We start from the raw sequence: 19097 nt of genomic DNA, 5'->3' as shown, positions 1-19097 counted from the left end.
CCACGGAATTATTCGTGCCGCCGTAATCCGAGCAGCTCCTCGCCGCAAAATCGCAGAATATCGCATTGAAAGCCTCCTCTTCCGTTACATATTGACCATCCGGCTTCTTACCAGTACGACACGCAGTCCAGTTGCTCTCGCCGAATAGACGCCAGTGCACACCGGAATCCTCGCTCCCACACGCACCGTAAAACCATCGCCATCTTTCTTCGCGTACACGTGCGAGCAGAAGCAGCAGTAGAGTTGCTGAATTCGGCGAGCAGATCTGCACACCAAGTGGAGAATAGAAGGGCAAAAGGGAAATACAGAGAGGTGCAGCAAAAAGAGAAACACACACATCGTCGCAGCGTCGCCGTTGCGTGCGCGGTAATGATGCGACCTCCCGCGGCAGGCACAACTCGCACACTGCACGCACCGCAAAACGACATCCACACAAGAAACACGCACACACAACGACAGAACAGCCACCATAAACTAGAAGGAGGAGAGAACCACAACCATCTCCCCCTAGTTGCACAACAAACAGCCCTCCCTTTCTATGCGAGACATTTGCCGCAAGCTTGCCATCGTTCCGCTGCACGCTCTCAGCGCCCACAGTGGGAGTCAGCACAGCGCACAAGTGAGAAACAAAACGCATCTCACCCCCGTCGGGAGAAATAAAAACACCGCAACGGCAACAACAACGGTGCAAGGGTGTCGCATCGGATGGTACGATGGCGTTGTTGGCGTCCAGACCAATGACGCGTGCCCTCTAAAATACGCGTGGAAAATACCGCACGTACGACTGCAGGGTTGCGTCCTCAGACAAACGGCATTCGGAGCCAAGTCTGCCTCTCGGTGGCAAAGACGGGTCAAGAATGTCGTCGGAGAGGCACCACGGCAGACGGCAGGGTAGAGCAAGGCACCGCACAAGGGACACAAATATTCGCCTGCCTCGTCCCTGGAGAAGCACAACAAACTTGGCCGGGGTTATCTCGCCCTCTGGCGATGGCAAATTTTTAAAAACTCTCGCGGTATTGGGGAGACTCGGCAATGCCCCAACGTGCTTGCCGCGATTCCACGAGAATGTGGACGGTCTGCATTTGTCCATGCAGGTCACAGCCGATAGGCGCATCATCGGGGATACGGTTTGAGTGCGCCCAACGACGGTTACTTGCCTCATGCCACATCACAGGCAGGCCGTCCCTCATCATTCCCTGCAGGATTCGCCTACGCTCCTCCAAGGAGTACTGGGGGCGTCCGTTGTGCTGCACGCGGATCGCATCATCTTCCATAACAGCTCCATTCACCAAAAGACCGCGGCTAAACAGCCCGTCCACAACAATCGTCAAGGGACCGCCACCCACCGCGTGCTGAGGTGGAAAACGCACGCGATGAATACGTCTCCGGTAGGTTTCATCGCAAATACACAACCGCTATTCCCTCCGTCACTGTGTTGTCATCACCGCAGCAGCAACGCACCAGTGCAGGCCATGTTGGGCATTATGGGAGAGAAACTCCCATTCTCCGAGCCATGATGTCATCAAGAGAGTCAGACGGCTGCTCTGCCACGGTGATAACGTGCCCCATCAGGCGCAACATGATATCAGCGTCCAGCAGATTGGAAGGCGCGGTTGCCACCCCGCCAATAAGAGAAATGCGCGCCACCACACGAGGCTCCACTGGCACTCCCGCCTCCATATTGTGTTCCCCCAGTAACGGACTCTGCGTCAGCACCGTCGCCACGCTGGTAGGTCCGGATGTGTCTACTGCACGGCACGCGTTGCTGCCACCGCCCGCTCCTCCCCTGTTTGCTCACCACCCATCGTCATGCGGCAGCAGCAAGTGAGGCAAACCTCGATTGGTTCCGCCTGCAAGTCCCTCGGCATCTGCTCGATCCACCGCCATGGAAGAACGGCGATGCGCAGCGGCGGAGCATTTGATCGTATCAGCAAACAAATTGGAGAAAAAGGACTCAACCACACACACAGGACTCCCAGCAGGAAAAGGTACACACGGCGTGGATAACACCACTCAAAGTAACGCTTCCAACACAAAGCGTGAATGACTCTGTCGACGCCACACCCGCACCGCATGCCATCAACTCCTCCACGGCAAAAACAAACTGGCAAGAGGGAAAAGAAATAAACGCTTCGAGAGAGCAAAAAACACCACTGCAGCACCGCATCCCTCACAACGTCGTCAATCGGCCTGAGGCATGTCGTCTCGAATCCACCTGGCGTACACCGTTCTCCCGGCACTTTTGTTGAAAGGCGGTCATCCACCAGCCGCGATCCGTCGGTCACACGAGGAGTGCAGGCAACAAGCATGTCTGTCGCACCCTCCATCACCCTCACAAAGCGTCGAATTGTCGTTGGCAGGAGTAATGTTGTTTCTGCTCCACGCGTCTCCATCCCCTGGGAGAAGAGACACGCCGACTGCTGCCACCAGTTCCTCCCCCGTCGCCTCTCCTCCACAAGTCTATAATATTCCGCAGAGTTGCTCATGGCAGTGTCTCCACTATCCCGCACGTGAAACAAATTAAACTTCTTCTCCCTGAGACCCAAAGCGACCAAAACAAAAGCGAGCCGAGCATCCAACGGCTGCACTGGCCCAACCACAAAAAGCTGCACCAAGTACACAATGACAGGATCGCGACGGCAACACTGCAGAAAAATAGGGTCCACTGCGGAGATTAGTTTGTGCTGCACACAGTTGCGGTGTCGCCGGAGTTATCGCATCGCCAAAAACAAAAACAATAATCCTGCAGCGTGCGGGGAGGACGTTTCACTAGCGCATTATCGGCGGAGCCAAACAACTGTACCGTCAGCAGAGGGCAGCGGTCGGCGGGGAAGCGAGGGTGGTGGAACTGTTGGGGAGGGTCGATGCGCAGTGTCCCCCACAAATACGAGGCGGATGAGGCGAAACACACTCGTCTGAACGTCATCGGCCACCAAAGTGCATGGCTCCCTGCCGGGAATATTGATGAGCTCGAGCCTGGAGCAACTACTCGCAGTGCGTGAAAGCGTCTTCCTGCACTGACGCTGCAATTCACATTAGACGGGCAACTTCAGCACAGTCGATCCCCAGCAGTAAAATGCAGCTGGCAGTGACGCTGCGGATTATCGATTTTCCCCGGGCAACGGAGGGCGGAGAAGAAAACTGGTCTCCCCAGCTGCGCGGCATCCATCCATCCACTCTGTGCGCTCGGAGTGCCCCGCAGCTGCCTTGAGAGATGCAGCGGACAGACCTCCGTTAGTTTCGCCTCGATCCGTCGACGAAGAATTTCGCGGCGCTGTCGGCACACACCGAAGTCTCCCTCGTGCCCGCCAAACAAAAGACACACCCGTTGAGCATCGTCACGTGCGTCAACGGCCACGCAAGTAAATATCCACCGCAACGCAAAGTGCTTCTTATTGGGCACCAAAAGAAACCTGGAGGCGGCGGCCTCGACAACACACAAAAATCACACGCCAGGCAACGCTCAGATACATGCGAATGGGCCAACGCGGGATGAGCAGCACAAACACTCGAGAGCTGCTGCGTGAACTCCACGGCAAATGGATCAGCCTCAACACATGGGCAATAATTACGGCGGGTGACAGCGCAAAAGCCAACGGTTCCGCAAGGCCGGGAATTGTGGGGACGGCATTCAAACCTCCTGGGATTCGTGTGCCAAGACAAGCAAATAATCCGCCTCTCGGTGCAAATCGTCATCGTCCTCATCGTTGTTTTGCCGTCATTCGTATTGCCACACTCAAAGCCGGTGAGGGAAGGTGCTGCCATGATGATTGCGACATCACCCTGAATGAAGGAACGCAATGCCTCGAAGGGTGTCGAGTGCAGGCATCCCGTCAGGCAGCGACACGCCGCACTTCTGAAGAAAAGCCGATAAAAGACCGTAGAAAAAGCTTTCATCCGCCACCGTGATATCGTCCAGCGGGTTCGGCCTCTTATTCCTCCTTCGGCGCCTCGTCCCTCTCCAAGACACCACAGCCGCTGCCGTGCACCACGCTCCTGTTGCAATCACTCTCACAGAGAGGGAGGAGTGTGTGGATGTGTGCCGAGAGCACAGCGACCGTCATCGCCAGAGGAGGCCATCGTGGCACCGTCCGTCACGCGCCAGCACACAAAGAGCAGGCAACGCCATCAACAGGCAGTGCAAAAACAGAAGGCAGAGCACTGTGCAAATACCTATTTGTCCTTGTGCTGGAGGAGCAGAAGGGAAGAGAAGGGCACAGAGAGGCACATCAACACAGCAAGAGGCACAGCTGGATGGAGGCGATACATGCGGCACGGCCCCGACCTCAACAATCACGCACGGTGGCGGCACACAAATCCACAAAGCAAAACAAAGAAAAACACGGCGGCAGGGTGTGGCTGTGTGTGTGGCGCTGCGGGTGTCTGCCAGCCCTGACCGCAAAGAAAACAAAACAAGAGGGAAGAAATGTGTGCTCCGCCCCACAGGCCCTCGTCGCACGCCCACACGTCACCGCTCCCTCAGCGCGCCGTTCGTCGCGGCCCCTCCTCATGCGTGCAGCAGGCGAGGCGCACAGGGCCGTCGTCACGAGCGTGTCGGTGGGTGTGCGAGTGGAGCAGTTGGGCGGGAACACACGGCACCCCTCACACGAAGAGTGCAGCAACAAACAATTAGAAGAGTAGAAAAGAAAAAACGTCCATCGTGATTGCCCCAAAAACAAAAAAAAAAAAAAAGATATGGGGGATGAAAAATAAAAAAACAGACGAAAGTTAATAACGGAAAAAAAAAATGTTTTAAAGGACACACACTCGCACACACGCAAAAAAATTATGAATTACAAACAGAAAGCAAGAAAAGAAAATTATCTTAAGGAAAAAGTTAGTTCTTGGAATTAATTCCGTGCAGGGGAGGTCGCAAGTGCTCCACGCGGCTGCCAGTCACGCCTCACAGAGCCGCAAACCCCCACAGTCCCAACAGCAGAAGCAGAAGTGGCAGCAGTCCGTTCTCACGTACAGTGCCGGCATCGGTGTTATTCCCCTGCGACACATTTCCGAGGCTGCTGTTGAGTGCCGCAGCCTTTACGTCCCCGTTCTGTGCGTGGATCTCCTCCTCCTGCCCGTCCGTTCCTCCCGCCGTCTCCCCATCCGCACCTGAGCTCGCGCTCGCCCCAGGATTCACTGCGGTTTTATCGTGCCCCATGGCTTCAGCGTTAGGGGCATATGCATCTGCTGTGGCGGGAGTACCCACAGGAGTTTGTGATGATCCATCTCCCTGCACCGTACTTCGGTCTCCTGTCTCCACCGTTGGCTCGCCATCAGAAAAAGAACCACCATCCACAGTTTGAGTTCCATCGGAAGATTTTCCTGACGCCACCTGCTGTAAGGAGTCCTTTCCTGCTGAAGGAGTACTGACAGTGGGCACCGCTGATGGTGATGCACCGCCACTGCCCGCACCACTGCTCCCCATCGACTGTCCCCGTTCCGTCAGATGGTTTCCGTCAAGAGCAGACGAAGTTCCGGCTTTCTGAGCATTCGGGGTCACCGGAGAAGTGGGGTCTTTATTCGGGTTAAGCGCAGTAATCTCCGCTTCATCCCACGGGCGGTTGTACAGCAGGACGTTCGTCACAGTCACAGACACGCCTTCTTTGTTGTCTGCGTTTTCTCCATCCCCTCCAATGTAGAAGTGGGAGATCTCTTTCGACGCACCATTGCCCAATGCACATTCTCCATTCCCCACTCGCTGACCATCGACGTAAACGGAGCCCTGGGTGCCGTTCTTCAACAAAATCACCACGTGCTGCTGAGGTGTCTCTGTCTCCCACGTGCTGCTGGGCTTCGTCGTCGTTTTGTCAACGCACAGCACATGCCACTTCTTTCCGCTGTCGAACGACAACTCCATAAGTTTGTTTTTTTTTTCATTGCCATTCATCTTCACACCCATCAAAGGAATGGGGGTGTTTCCCTCCTCCGGCATTTTGTCGATGGACACCGTCGCCACAAGAGTGAAGTTGTAGTTCGCAAAGTGGTACAGCTGACTCTCACCCTGCTCGCCAACAGGCCACTCCGCCCCTGCACCACGCCCCGTGAACTTCACACCACTATCCACCCTTGCAGCCCCTTCTTTATTATTTACTGTGGCGTTCACGCCGAGGTACTCGTCCCTCCATATTTTCCCAGAGAGGTTGCCCGACAAAAAGCCAACCAGCCCAGCCGTGATCTTATCAGCGCTGCAAGCATCGTCAGTTGAGGCACGATCCTTCTCAGCAATTAATGAGGTGCACAGGTTGGAGACACGGCCGTCCACCTCCTTCCAGGTCGTCAGCACCTCCTTCACACGCTGCAGCTGCTCTGTCAGAAGCACAGAGACCATACCGGGTGATGGCTTCACATCCTTCTTCATCTTCTCGTACAGCGCAATCAACTTCTCATCATTATCATCAGTGTTCCCGCCACTGTTGTACAACAGGGAGCTGGCGGCAGCGTCATCTTCTCCGGATACCGGCCCAATATCAACAATGTGCGTATTGTCCGTCAGCCAAAGATGAAGTTTGCCCTTTTCGTTGCCTTCCCCGGCATACACCGGCAGAGTGACGAGCATCACATTCCTATTATCATCATCATTTCCAACAGTCGCTGTGATGAACCCGCTTCTAACGCCCTTCGCTTGTCCGCCCTGTTTGTTGTTGCCCCACACGCGCGAGAGTGTCCCGAGGGCCTCCGTCCACGACTCCCCCTTGTCACCGATCTCGTACACCCTGCGGCGGCCACCAGCACACGCAGTCATCATCATGAGTTTTCCCTCCTCCCACTCCACGACGGAGGGATCGCTGCAGCCACCGTCAGAAATCCCCTTCGACAGCGTCCAATTCGTAGTATCCTTCGACTGTATGATCAGTGAGACAGTCTTCACATCCTCTTCTGCGTCCTCCGTCTTCTTCGTGCCTTCCACAGGAAATACAAGAGTCTCGTCATGCATCTTAACACCCGATCCACCGCTTCCAATCAGCCTTGTCCAGGAATCGAGCTGTGCGCCACAAAGTCCTTGCGGGGGATTTTCAAGATCTTTCCAGTCAATTTTCTTGTTATTTGTACCCCCACCACTGACGCTCCCTTTCACCAGCAAAAGTCCCAATTGAGCCGCGTCAGACGCATCATCCTGTCCAGGAGCGGCAACTTTACTGCCGTACTGTCCAACAAGCATGTAAATACCATCCCCCTTCAAAACTGTTGTTGGTCGGCTCACATCCAGTTTCTTCTTTTGCTCTTTAGAAACATCTTCCTCCAGTACTTTTGTCCCATCTTCGGTTTTTCCCAGAACTTCCTCCGGTGTGTCATCAGTTTCTGTCGTGAGAGGCTGGGATGCAACGCCAGTAAAGACTTTTTTATCCTTCATGCACTGCGCCTCGGCAACGGCAAACACGTCATTCCCCACTTTTAGAAGGCTGGGAGCACCCAACGAGTCCACAGTTTCACCTCCACTCTCATTGATGCCCCTCCATTTAAACGTTGATACAGCTGGCTCCCCCGCAACTCCCGCAGCACCACTCCCGCAGCACACCATCACGACGAGGAGGAGCACCGCAGAGTAGAAGAGATGCCGGGACATGTTGGGCCTCTGCGGCTCACTCTCTCCTCCTTCCCTCCTCCTCCCGCTGGATCCGGTCACGCGGCGACGGTTGTGTGTGCGGGGTGCCTTCACAGCAGCAACACGTGAGAGCATACAAATATATGTGTGTGTGGGCGGTGTGTGTGCTGTTGGTCCTTTCAGTGCCTTACAATTTCACAGTGGCGTTTAGCGCTTGTTATTAACTTCCTTCCTTTGTGTGTGGGTAAGAGAGAGAAGTTAAGAAAAAGGAGTGAAACAGTGAACACCGCCAGCGTCCACAGTGAGTGGCATCATCATCATCCCTGCCGCAGTCACCCTCAACAACAACTCACGCACGCAGACACATGAAACGAGAAGGATGAACAGTGCAGCGGGAACACACAGCGACGGTCATCGCCAGCAGCAGCAGGAGCCACGCCCGGCACGTCGTTATTCGTCACGCATCAGCACACACTGAACAACGCCCTCACAAAAGGAAAAACCAGCAGGATAAAAAAACACAGCCGCCCTTCACGGCACACACGCGCTGCCGCCAGTCGTTTTACTCTTGTCTCTTCCAACGCACCCGCACATCGCCCCGCACAGCCGGTGAATCCTCCGTCGGCGTACGAACAGCGGGAGGAACACGTCAGACCGTGCAGCTGCTGGGCTGAAGCCCATCCGCAATAATCCCAGACACCAAAACGCCACGCCGCCCATGGGCAGCAAGCCTAGGAAATCACGCTCGCAGCACGGCAACATAACAAATCGCGGTCATCCGTCATCCCTCCTCGCAAGGGCAGCCGCAGCAAGAATCGTGTACGTGCGTGCGTCCTCAGCGTTCACGCCGCCCCACAGCGTGCGCAACATGGCGTGTGCATCCGCTAGTGCGTTTGTCAGCGTGTACAATTGCAGAGCAGCTGTGCGGCACAAGAGAGTCCCAACAAAACAAAGATAGGGAGAGGCGGATAGCACACACGCAGATTACTCTTACCATCACACACACACGCAGCCGCGGAATGGGTGCACTCAACAACACAATGAAAAACGAAACAAAAGGCCGAAGCGTGGGACGACCAGCGCACACACACTCTCATTGCTCCCGTAAAGCAAAACACACACACAGGGAGAGAGAGAGAGGTCGCCCACTCAATGCAATGGAAACAAAAGAAAAACAGTTACGGTGCTCCGCCCATGCAGCCAGGCAGGACGGCAGCGGTGCGTGTCGTGCAAAAGAGAGCACCAACGGGCCTGCATGGGTGTGCATGCATATATACAATGGGCACATTATTGTGTGTGCCTCGTGGGGTGAGGTGAGGGCGAGAGTCCATGCAAGGGGACACGCACAGAGAGAGAAGGACGAGTGTGTGTGCGGGCGGTGCACGGCTCTCTCTCCCTCACTCTCACGCGGCCACCACCGCAGCAGCAGCCGCACACGCAACAAGAAGAAGCAAAAGAGGGGAGGTGGTGTGGGACACCGCGGTGCTGCCGGCGCTGTCAGCTGGTATCTCTGTATTGATTGTGTTATTGGTGGCGTTTTCTGGTACTGTTGTGTATTTCTCATCATTATCTGCCTCAGTGTCCCTGTTTCCTGAAGCGGCTTCAAATTCCACAGTCTTACCGTTGTGTGCCACGTCATCATTGGCGTCGTCGTTATTGGCCCGTTCAAGGTCACCCGCATCACCAGAGGTTTGAGTGCTTCTTGTGCCAGCGGTAGTCCTTTCAGCAGTAGGAGCTGCACGGCTGCTGTCGTTGACGTCATCATACGTCGTGGCAATTATACCCGCGTTGGGTATTTCCTCCGATTGCAATTCGGTGTTGCTGGCTGGCGGAGCAGCGGGGCCAGTATCTCCCTCGGAATCATGTTGTGTCACTGAGGCGGCAGGAGGTGTGGGATTGTTAGCACCACTGTTCTCCACCGTGCTTCCGGCAACGCCACTGCTGCCTGTGGAGGTAGATAATGGTGTTGTACTCTCTCGACTCAAATGCGATACGATCTCCGGTGACTGCAAGGAGGATGCTCCTTCCCCGTGCTTTGTTGAGCCTTTTGTTTGTGGCATCTTCGTTTCGTGTGAGTGACCTCCGTCTTGTGGCTTTGAATGTTTTTCCGCTGTAATTGCTGGATGTGTTTCTTCTGACTGCAATGTGTTTGTTCCTGGTGGTGGTTGTCGTGGCAGTTGTGGTAGTGGTTCTGCTGGAGGTGGTGGTGGTGGCGGTTGGGGACTTTTCGTGCCTTCCTCATCTTCCGGTTGGCCGCCTGCTGGCACTTGACTCCCAGTTTGTTTGGGACGATCGGCATCTGAACTGACATTCCGCTCGCCTGTTATTTGTGAATCCTCGTTTCCTTCCAACTTATTCGTCACTTCCAGTGAACCTGTATGTTCCTGTCCTTCTTCTCCACCTTGTCCCGCCTGTGGCATCTGGTCTGAAGAAGATAATCCCTTCAATGTGCCATCGCTGCCCTCGCCAATTTTGTCATCAGAATCAACAGCAGCGACAACAGCGGAGTGTTGACGCCTCCAACGGCTACGGCCATCCACAACGGCACGCACACCGCCCATCCCCCGATGAACGCATTCCTCCACGGCAGAAATATTCGCACCGCCTCCTGTCCTCCTGCCGAACGCCTCCGCGCACTCCCTCCGCAGCTGAGCGCGCCGTCCCGCGATCAAACTCTCAACCGCACTGCCACCGGCACCACCAGCAACATCGGCCGCCACCACACTAACACCGCACCACAGCACGCAGAGGGCACACACCAGCAGCACACGGCCAGTCATCATCATCGCCATCACTCCTGTCACTTGCCTGCAGCCTTCAGCACAAACCAACTCCCCGTCAACGCAGCGTGAAAGCAAAGAAGAGACAATTCCCACAATAACGCGCAAAGTAAACAACGGCAGCAGCCCTGCGGCAGCACGCACACCGACCTGCAAATCAGAAGCAAAAAGGCAATACCAAAACAATAAAAAAAGGAGTTAAGTGTCCAACAGGAGTCCCTCCGCCCAGAAAAAAATACACCTCAGCAACATTTTCATTTCATACGCCATGCGGCACAGCATGTCTGTGTTCATACATACATGCGTACAATGCCCTCACAAGAAAAAAAATCGTACTGTTCCACCAGCCCACACAACAACCCTCACATTTCATGCGGCATCCGGCCTGTCTCTCCACTCCTCCTTTTGTGCAGTCCGTGAAACGCACAGCCGCAGGGCCGGCACCGAGTGCAGGCAACAGAAGCAAGCAGGAGGGAAACACTTCCCTCATGACGGTGTGCAGCAGCCGACCATTAAGTAAAGAAAGAAAAGAGCGCGTATTATTCCAGTTAGGCAAAATCAAAAGAGTAAAAACAAAACCTGCGGGGAACGCAGCTCATATTCTCCGTGAGAAGTCGAAAATCGACACTCCGTGGCTGAGAAGACTGCCACAACCCCACACAGTCCCAAAAGCGGAGGCAGCAGTGGTTTCTCCACCCACAAGAGGCGATAACTTCGCTGCCGTCCACCGTCGGCAAGGACAAGTCAACTTCAAAAGAGATTCCTCTGCTCTCTCTGATTTTCTCGTTGTTTAAAGGAACTGTGCTCTGTGTGGCGCTGCTGCACGCACTGCTGTTTGTCGGCTCCCTGGCGGCGGGGGCGGGTGCTCGAGGACCATGGATGCTGTCCCATCGCTGCACACATCGGTGGTGTTGGGCGTCGTGAGGTCAGGACTCATATATTCCTCCATTCCTACGGAATCATTCGTGCCGCCGTAATCCGAGCAGCTCCTCGCCGCAAAATCGCAGAATATCGCATTGAAAGCCTCCTCTTCCGTTACATATTGACCATCCGGCTTCTTACCAGTACGACACGCAGTCCAGTTGCTCTCGCCGAATAGACGCCAGTGCACACCGGAATCCTCGCTCCCACACGCACCATACAGCCATCGCCATCTCTCTTCGCGTACACGTGCGAGCAGCAGCAGCAGTAGAGTTGCTGAGTTCGGCGAGCAGATCTGCACACCAAGTGGAGAATAGAAGGGCAAAAGGGAAATACAAAGAGGTGCAGCAAAAAGAGACACACATCGTCGCAGCGTCGCCGTTGCGTGCGCGGTAATGATGCGACCTCCCGCGGCAGGCACAACTCGCACACTGCACGCACCGCAAAACGGGATCCACACAAGAAACACACACAACGACAGAACAGCCACCATAAAATAGAAGGAGGAGAGAACCACAACCATCTCCCCACACTTGCACAACAAACGGCCTTCCCTTTCTATGCGAGACAGTTGCCGCAAGCCTGCCATCGTTCCGCTGCACGCTCTCAGCGCCCACAGTGGGAGTCAGCACAGCGTACAAGTGAGAAACAAAACGCATCGCACTCCCGTCGGGAGAAATAAAAACACCGCAACGGCAACAACAACGGTGCGAGAGTGTCGCATCGGATGGTACGATGGCGTTGTTGGCGTCCAGACCAATGACGCGTACCCTCTAAAATACGCGTGGAAGATACCGCACGTACGACTGCAGAGTCGCGTCCGCAGACAAACGGCATTCGGAGCCAAGTCTGCCTCTCGGTGGCAAAGATGGGTCAAGAATGTCGTCGGAGAGGCACCACGGCAGACGGCAGGGTAGAGCAAGGTACCGCACAAGGGACACAAATATTCGCCTGCCTCGTCCCTGGAGAAGCACAACCAACTTGGCCGGGGTTATCTCGCCCTCTGGCGATGGCAAATTTTTAAAGAGTCTCACGGTATTGGGGAGACTCGGCAATGCCCCAACGTGCTTGCCGCGATTCCACGAGAATGTGGACGGTCTGCATTTGTCCATGCAGGTCACAGCCGATGGGCGCATCATCGGGGATACTGCTTGAGTGCGCCCAACGACGGTTACTTGCCTCATGCCACATCACTGGCAGGCCGTCCCTCATCATTCCCTGCAGGATTCGCCTACGCTCCTCCAAGGAGTACTGGGGGCATCCGTTGTGCTGCACGCGGATCGCATCATCTTCCATAACAGCTCCATTCACTAAAAGACCGCGGTTAAACAGCCCGTCCACAACAATCGTCAAGGGACCGCCACCCACCGCGTGCTGAGGTGGAAAACGCACGCGATGAATACGTCTCCGGTAGGTTTCATCGCAAATACACAACCGCTATTCCCTCCGTCACTGTGTTGTCATCACCGCAGCAGCAACGCACCAGTGCAGGCCATGTTGGGTATGATGGGAGAGAAAGTCCCATTCTCCAAGCCATGATGTCATCAAGAGAGTCAGACGGCTGCTCTGCCACGGTGATAACGTGCCCCATCAGGCGCAACATGATATCAGAGTCCAGCAGATTGGAAGGCTCGGTTGTCACCCCGCCAATAAGAGAAATGCGCGCCACCACACGAGGCTCCACTGGCACTCCCGCCTCCATATTGTGTTCCCCCAGTAACGGACTCTGCGTCAGCACCGTCGCCACACTGGTAGGTCTGGATGTGTCTACTGCACGGCACGCGTTGCTGCCACCGCCCGCTCCTCCCCTGTTTGCTCATCACCCATCGTCATGCGGCAGCAGCGAGTGAGGCAAACCTCGATTGGTTCCGCCTGCAAGTCCCTCGGCATCTGCTCGATCCACCGCCATGGAAAAACGGCGATGCGCAGCGGCGGAGCATTTGATCGTATCAGCAAACAAATTGGAGAAAAAGGACTCAACCACACACACAGGACTCCCAGCAGGAAAAGGTACACACGGCGTGGATAACACAACTCAAAGTAACGCCTCCAACACAAAGCGTGAATGACTCTGTCGACGCCACACCCGCACCGCATGCCATCAACTCCTCCACAGCAAAAACAAACTGGCAAAAGGCAAGAAATAAACGCTTCGAGAAAGCAAAAAACACCACTGCAGCACTGCAGCACCGCATCCCTCACAACGTCGTCAATCGGCCTAAGGCCTGTCGTCTCGAATCCACCTGGCGTACACCGTTCTCCCGGCACTTTTGTTGAAAGGCGGTCATCCACCAGCCGCGATCCGTCGGTCACACGAAGAGTGCAGACAACAGGCATGTCTGTCGCACCCTCCATCACCCTCACAAAGCGTCGAATTGTCGTTGGCAGAAGTAGTGTTGTTTCTGCTCCACGCGTCTCCATCCCCTGGGAGAAGAGACACGCCGACTGCTGCCACCATTTCCTCCCCCGTCGCCTCCCTTCCTCCACAAGTCTATAATATTCCGCAGAGTTGCTCATGGCAGTGTCTCCATTATCCCGCACGTGAAACAAATTAAACTTCTTCTCCCTGAGACCCAAAGCGACCAAAACAAAAGCGAGCCGAGCATCCAACGGCTGCACTGGCCCAACCCCAAAAAGCTGCACCAAGTACACAATGACAGGATCGCGACGGCAACACTGCAGAAAAATAGGGTCCACTGCGGAGATTAGTTTGTGCTGCACACAGTTGCGGTGTCGCCGGACTTATCGCATCGCCAAAAACAAAAACAATTATCCTGCAGCGTGCGGGGAGGACGTTTCACGAGCGCATCATCGACGGAGCCAAACAACTATGCCGTCAGCAGAGGGCAGCTAGAAGCGGGGAAGCGAAGGTGGTGGAACTGTTGGGAAGGGTCGATGCGCAGTGTCCCCCACAAATACGAGGCGGATGAGGCGAAACACACTCGTCTGAACGTCACCGGCCACCAAAGTGCATGGCTCCCTGCCGGGAATATTGATGAGCTCGAGCCTGGAGCAACTACTCGCAGTGCGTGAAAGCGTCTTCCTGCACTGACGCTGCGATTCACATTAGAAGGGCAACTTCAGCACAGTCGATCCCCAGCAGTAAAATGCAGCTGGCAGTGGCGCTGCGGATTACCGATTTTCCCCGGGCAACGGAGGGCGGAGAAGAAAACTGGTCTCCCCAGCTGCGCGGCATCCATCCATTCACTCTGTGCGCTCGGAGTGCCCCGCAGCTGCCTTGAGAGATGCAGCGGACAGACCTCCGTTAGTTTCGCCTCGATCCGTCGACGAAGAATTTCGCGGTGCTGTCGGCACACACCGAAGTCTCCCTCGTGCCCGCCAAACAAAAGACACACCCGTTGAGCATCGTCACGTGCGTCAACGGCCACGCAAGTAAATATCCACCGCAACGCAAAGTGCTTCTTATTGGGCACCAAAAGAAACCTGGAGGCGGCGGCCTCGACAACACACAACAAATCACACGCCAGGCAACGCTCAGATACATGCGAATGGGCCAACGCGGGATGAGCAGCACAAACACTCGAGAGCTGCTGCGTGAACTCCACGGCAAATGGATCAGCCTCAACGCATGGGCACTAATTACGGCGGGTGACAGCGCAAAAGCCAACGGTTCCGCAAGGCCGGGAATTGTGGGGACGGCATTCAAACCTCCTGGGATTCGTGTGCCAAGACACGCAAATAATCCGCCTCTCGGTGCAAATCGTCATCGTCCTCATCGTTGTTTTGCCGTCATTCGTATTGCCACACTCAAAGCCGTGAGGGAAGGTGCTGCCATGATGATTGCGACATCACCCTGAATGAAGAACGCAATGCCTCAAAGGGTGTCGAGTGCAGGCATCCCGTCAGGCAGCGACACGCCGCACTTCTGAAGGAAGCCGATAAAAGACCGTAGAAAAGCTTTCATCCGCCACCGTAATATCGTCCAGCGGGTTCGGCCTCTTATTCCTCCTTCGGCGCCTCGTCCCTCTCCAAGACACCACAGCCGCTGCCGTGGACCACGCTCCTGCCGCAATCACTCTCACAGAGAGGGAGGAGTGTGTGGATGTGTGCCGAGAGCACAGCGACTGTCATCGCCAGAGGAGGCCATCGTGGCACCGTCCGTCACGCGCCAGCACACAAAGAGCAGGCAACGCCATCAACAGGCAGTGCAAAAACAGAAGGCAGAGCACTGTGCAAATACCTATTTGTCCTTGTGCTGGAGGAGCAGAAGAGAAAAGGAGCACAGAGAGGCACATCAACAAAGCAAGAGGCACAGCTGGATGGAGGCGATACATGCGGCACGGCCCCGACCTCAACAATCACGCACGGTGGCGGCACACACCCATCAAATAAAAAGAAGAGAAAAACACGGCGGCAGGGTGTGGCTGTGTGTGTGGCGCTGCGGGTGTCTGCCAGCCCTGACCGCAAAGAAAACAAAACAAGAGGGAAGAAATGTGTGCTCCGCCCCACAGGCCCTCGTCGCACGCCCACACGTCACGGCTCCCTCAGCGCGCCGTTCGTCGCGGCCCCTCCTCATGCGTGCAGCAGGCGAGGCGCACAGGGCCGTCGTCACGAGCGTGTCGGTGGGTGTGCGAGTGGAGCAGTTGGGCGGGAACACACGGCACCCCTCACAGGAAGAGTGCAGCAACAAACAATTAAAAGAGTAGAAAAGAAAAAACGTCCATAGTGATTGCCCCAAAAGCAAAAAAAAAAAAAAAGATATGGGGAATGAAAAATAAAAAAACAGACGAAAGTTAATAACGGAAAAAAAATTTTAAGGACACACACACTCGCACACGCGCAACACGCAAAAAAAATTATGAATTAAAAACAGAAAGCAAGAAAAGAAATTATCTTAAGGAAAAAAGTTAGTTCTTGGAATTAATTCCGTGCAGGAAATGCCGCAGTGCTCCACGCGGCTGCCAGTCACGCCTCACAGAGCCGCAAACCCCCACAGTCCCAACAGTAGAAGCAGCGATGGCAGCAGTCCGTTCTCACGTACAGTGCCGGCATCGGTGTTATTCCCCTGCGACACATTTCCGAGGCTGCTGCTGAGGGCCGTGGCATTTACGTCCCCGTTCTGTGCGTGGATCTCCTCCTCCTGCACCGTTCCTCCTTCTCCTGTCTCCACCGTTGGCTCGCCATCAGAAAAAGAACCACCATCCACAGTTTGAGTTCCATCGGAAGATTTTCCTGACGCCACCTGCTGTAAGGAGTCCTTTCCTGCTGAAGGAGTACTGACAGTGGGCACCGCTGATGGTGATGCACCGCCACTGCCCGCACCACTGCTCCCCATCGACTGTCCCCGTTCCGTCAGATGGCTTCCGTCAAGAGCAGACGAAGTTCCGGTTTCCTGAGCATTCGGGGTCACCGGAGGAGCGGGGTCTTTATTCGGGTTAAGCGCAGTAATCTCCGCTTCATCCCACGGGCGGTTGTACAGCAGGACGTTCGTCACAGTCACAGACACGCCTTCTTTGTTGTCTGCGTTTTCTCCATCCCCTCCAATGTAGAAGTGGGAGATCTCTTTCGACTCACCATTGCCCAATGCACATTCTCCATTCCCCACACGCTGACCATCGACGTAAACGGAGCCCTGGGTGCCGTTCTTCAACAAAATCACCACGTGCTGCTGAGGTGTCCCCGTCTCCCAACCGCTGCTGAGCTCCGTCGTCGTTTTTTCACCGCACAGTACATGCCACTTCTTTCCGCTGTCGTACAACAGTCCCAGCAGCACATTATTTCCATCGCCATTCATCTTCACACCCACCAACGGAATGGGGGTGTCTCCCTCCTTCGGCACATTGTCGATGGACACCGTCGCCACAAGAGTGAAGTTGTAGTTCGCAAAGTGGTACAGCTGATTCTGCCCCTGCTTGCCAACAGGCCACTCCGCCCCTGCACCACGCCCCGTGAACGTCACACCCCTATCCGTGCTGGCCACTGCTGACGCTGCTGCCCCAGCTTTATTATTTACCGTGGCGTTCACGCCGAGGTACTCGTCCCTCCATGTGTTCTCAGAGAGGTTGCCGGACAAAAAGCCAACCAGCCCAGCCGTGATCTTAACAGCGCTGCAGACATCGTCAGTTGAGGCACGATCCTTCTCAGCAATTAATGAGGTGCACAGCTGGGAGACACGTCCGTCCACCTCCTTCCAGGTCGCCAGCACCTCCTTCACACGCTGCAGCTGCTCAGTCAGAAGTACAGAGACCATACCGGGTGATGGTTTTCCTTCCTTCTTCTTCTCTCGTACAGTGCAATCAACTTCTCATTATCATCAGTATCATCTTCACCTGTACCACTGTTGTACAACAGGGAGCTGGCGGCAGCGTCATCATCTTCTCCGGATACCGGCCCAATATCAACAATGTGCGTATTGTCCGTCAGCCAAAGATGGAGTTTGCCCTTTTCGTTGCCGTCCTTCTCAGCATACACCGGCAGAGTGACGAGCATCACTTTTTTATTATCAACACCATCATTTCGAACAGTCGCTGTGATGAACCCGCTTCTAACGGCCGTCGCTTGACCGTCCTTTTTGTTGCTGCCCCACACGCGCGAGAGTGTCCCGAGGGCCTCCGTCCACGACTCCCCCTTGTCACCGGACTCGTACACCCTGCGAGGGCCACCAGCACACGCAGTCATCATCATGAGTTTTCCCTCCTCCCACTCCACGACGGAGGGATCGCTGCAGCCACCGTCAGACATCCCCTTCGACAGCGTCCAATCCGTAGCTTCCTTCGACTGTATGATCAGTGAGACAGTCTTCACATCCTCTTCTGCGTCCTCCGTCTTCTTCGTGCCTTCCACAGGAAATACAAGAGTCTCGTCATGCATCTTAACACCCGATCCACCGCTTCCAATCAGCCTTGTCCAGGAATCGAGCTGTGCGCCACAAAGTCCTTGCGGGGGATTTTCAAGATCTTTCCAGTCAATTTTCTTGTTATTTGTACCCCCACCACTGACGCTCCCTTTCACCAGCAAAAGTCCCAATTGAGCCGCGTCAGACGCACCAACCTGTCCAGGAGCGGCAACTTTACTGCCGTACTGTCCAACAAGCATGTAAATACCATCCCCCTTCAAAACTGTTGTTGGTCGGCTCACATCCACTTTCTTCTTTTGACCTCCGGAAGCACCTTCCTCCAGTACTTGTGTCTTCTTTAAGGCATCACTAGACAATTCCTCCTGTGTCTCAGCAGTTTGTGTCGTGAGAAGTTTGGATGCAACGCCAGTAAAACTGACAACATCACCGTTCTTCTTTTTGCACTGCGCCTCGGCAACGGCAAACACGTCATTCCCCACTTTTAGAAGGCTGGGAGCACCCAACGAGTCCACAGTTTCACCTCCACTCTCATTGATGCCCCTCCATTTAAACGTTGATACAGCTGGCTCCCCCGCAACTCCCGCAGCACCACTCCCGCAGCACACCATCACGACGAGGAGGAGCACCGCAGAGTAGAAGAGATGCCGGGACATGTTGGGCCTCTGCGGCTCACTCTCTCCTCCTTCCCTCCTCCTCCCGCTGGATCCGGTCACGCGGCGACGGTTGTGTGTGCGGGGTGCCTTCACAGCAGCAACACGTGAGAGCATACAAATATGTGTGTGTGGGCGGTGTGTGTGCTGTTGGTCCTTTCAGTGCCTTACAATTTCACAGTGGCGATTCGCGCTTGTTGTTAACTTCTTTCCTTTGTGTGTGGGTAAGAGAGAAAAAAGTTAAGAAAAAGAAGTGAAGCAGTGAACACCGCCTGCGTCCACTGTGAGTGGCATCATCATCGTCATCCCTGCCGCAGTCACCCTCAACAACAACTCACGCACGCAGACACATGAAACGGGAAGGATGAACAATGCAGCGGGAACAC

At 55.0% G+C, this 19097-nt stretch overlaps 2 protein-coding genes and 3 pseudogenes across 2 annotated transcripts, besides 4 other annotated features; all 5 read right to left on the bottom strand.

Moving 5' to 3' along the window:
* Positions 1–19097: part of a sequence feature (areas not merged during assembly with more than two copies in the genome that could not be assigned to a particular haplotype) that runs on past the window's edge.
* Tc00.1047053511921.167 lies at positions 604–3597 on the bottom strand (annotated as a pseudogene).
* Positions 4672–4748: a sequence feature (T-rich).
* Tc00.1047053511921.150 (trans-sialidase, putative) lies at positions 4904–7678 on the bottom strand (the record flags this gene model as incomplete). Its single annotated transcript, XM_809350.1, has 1 exon — positions 4904–7678. The coding sequence occupies one exon, from the start codon at positions 7676–7678 to the stop codon at positions 4904–4906; it is 2775 nt and encodes a 924-aa protein (XP_814443.1).
* Tc00.1047053511921.140 (mucin-associated surface protein (MASP), putative) lies at positions 8947–10335 on the bottom strand (the record flags this gene model as incomplete). Its single annotated transcript, XM_809349.1, has 1 exon — positions 8947–10335. The coding sequence occupies one exon, from the start codon at positions 10333–10335 to the stop codon at positions 8947–8949; it is 1389 nt and encodes a 462-aa protein (XP_814442.1).
* Positions 9700–9760: a microsatellite.
* Positions 11851–14907, bottom strand: Tc00.1047053511921.130 (annotated as a pseudogene).
* Positions 15942–16016: a sequence feature (T-rich).
* Tc00.1047053511921.100 lies at positions 16183–18828 on the bottom strand (annotated as a pseudogene).

This window comes from Trypanosoma cruzi, genomic scaffold, assembly GCF_000209065.1.
Source record: "Trypanosoma cruzi strain CL Brener 1047053517191 genomic scaffold, whole genome shotgun sequence".
Lineage (NCBI taxonomy): Eukaryota > Euglenozoa > Kinetoplastea > Trypanosomatida > Trypanosomatidae > Trypanosoma > Trypanosoma cruzi.
The sequence above is the reverse complement of the archived record's forward strand: the minus strand, read 5'-3'. Positions and strand labels throughout refer to the sequence as shown.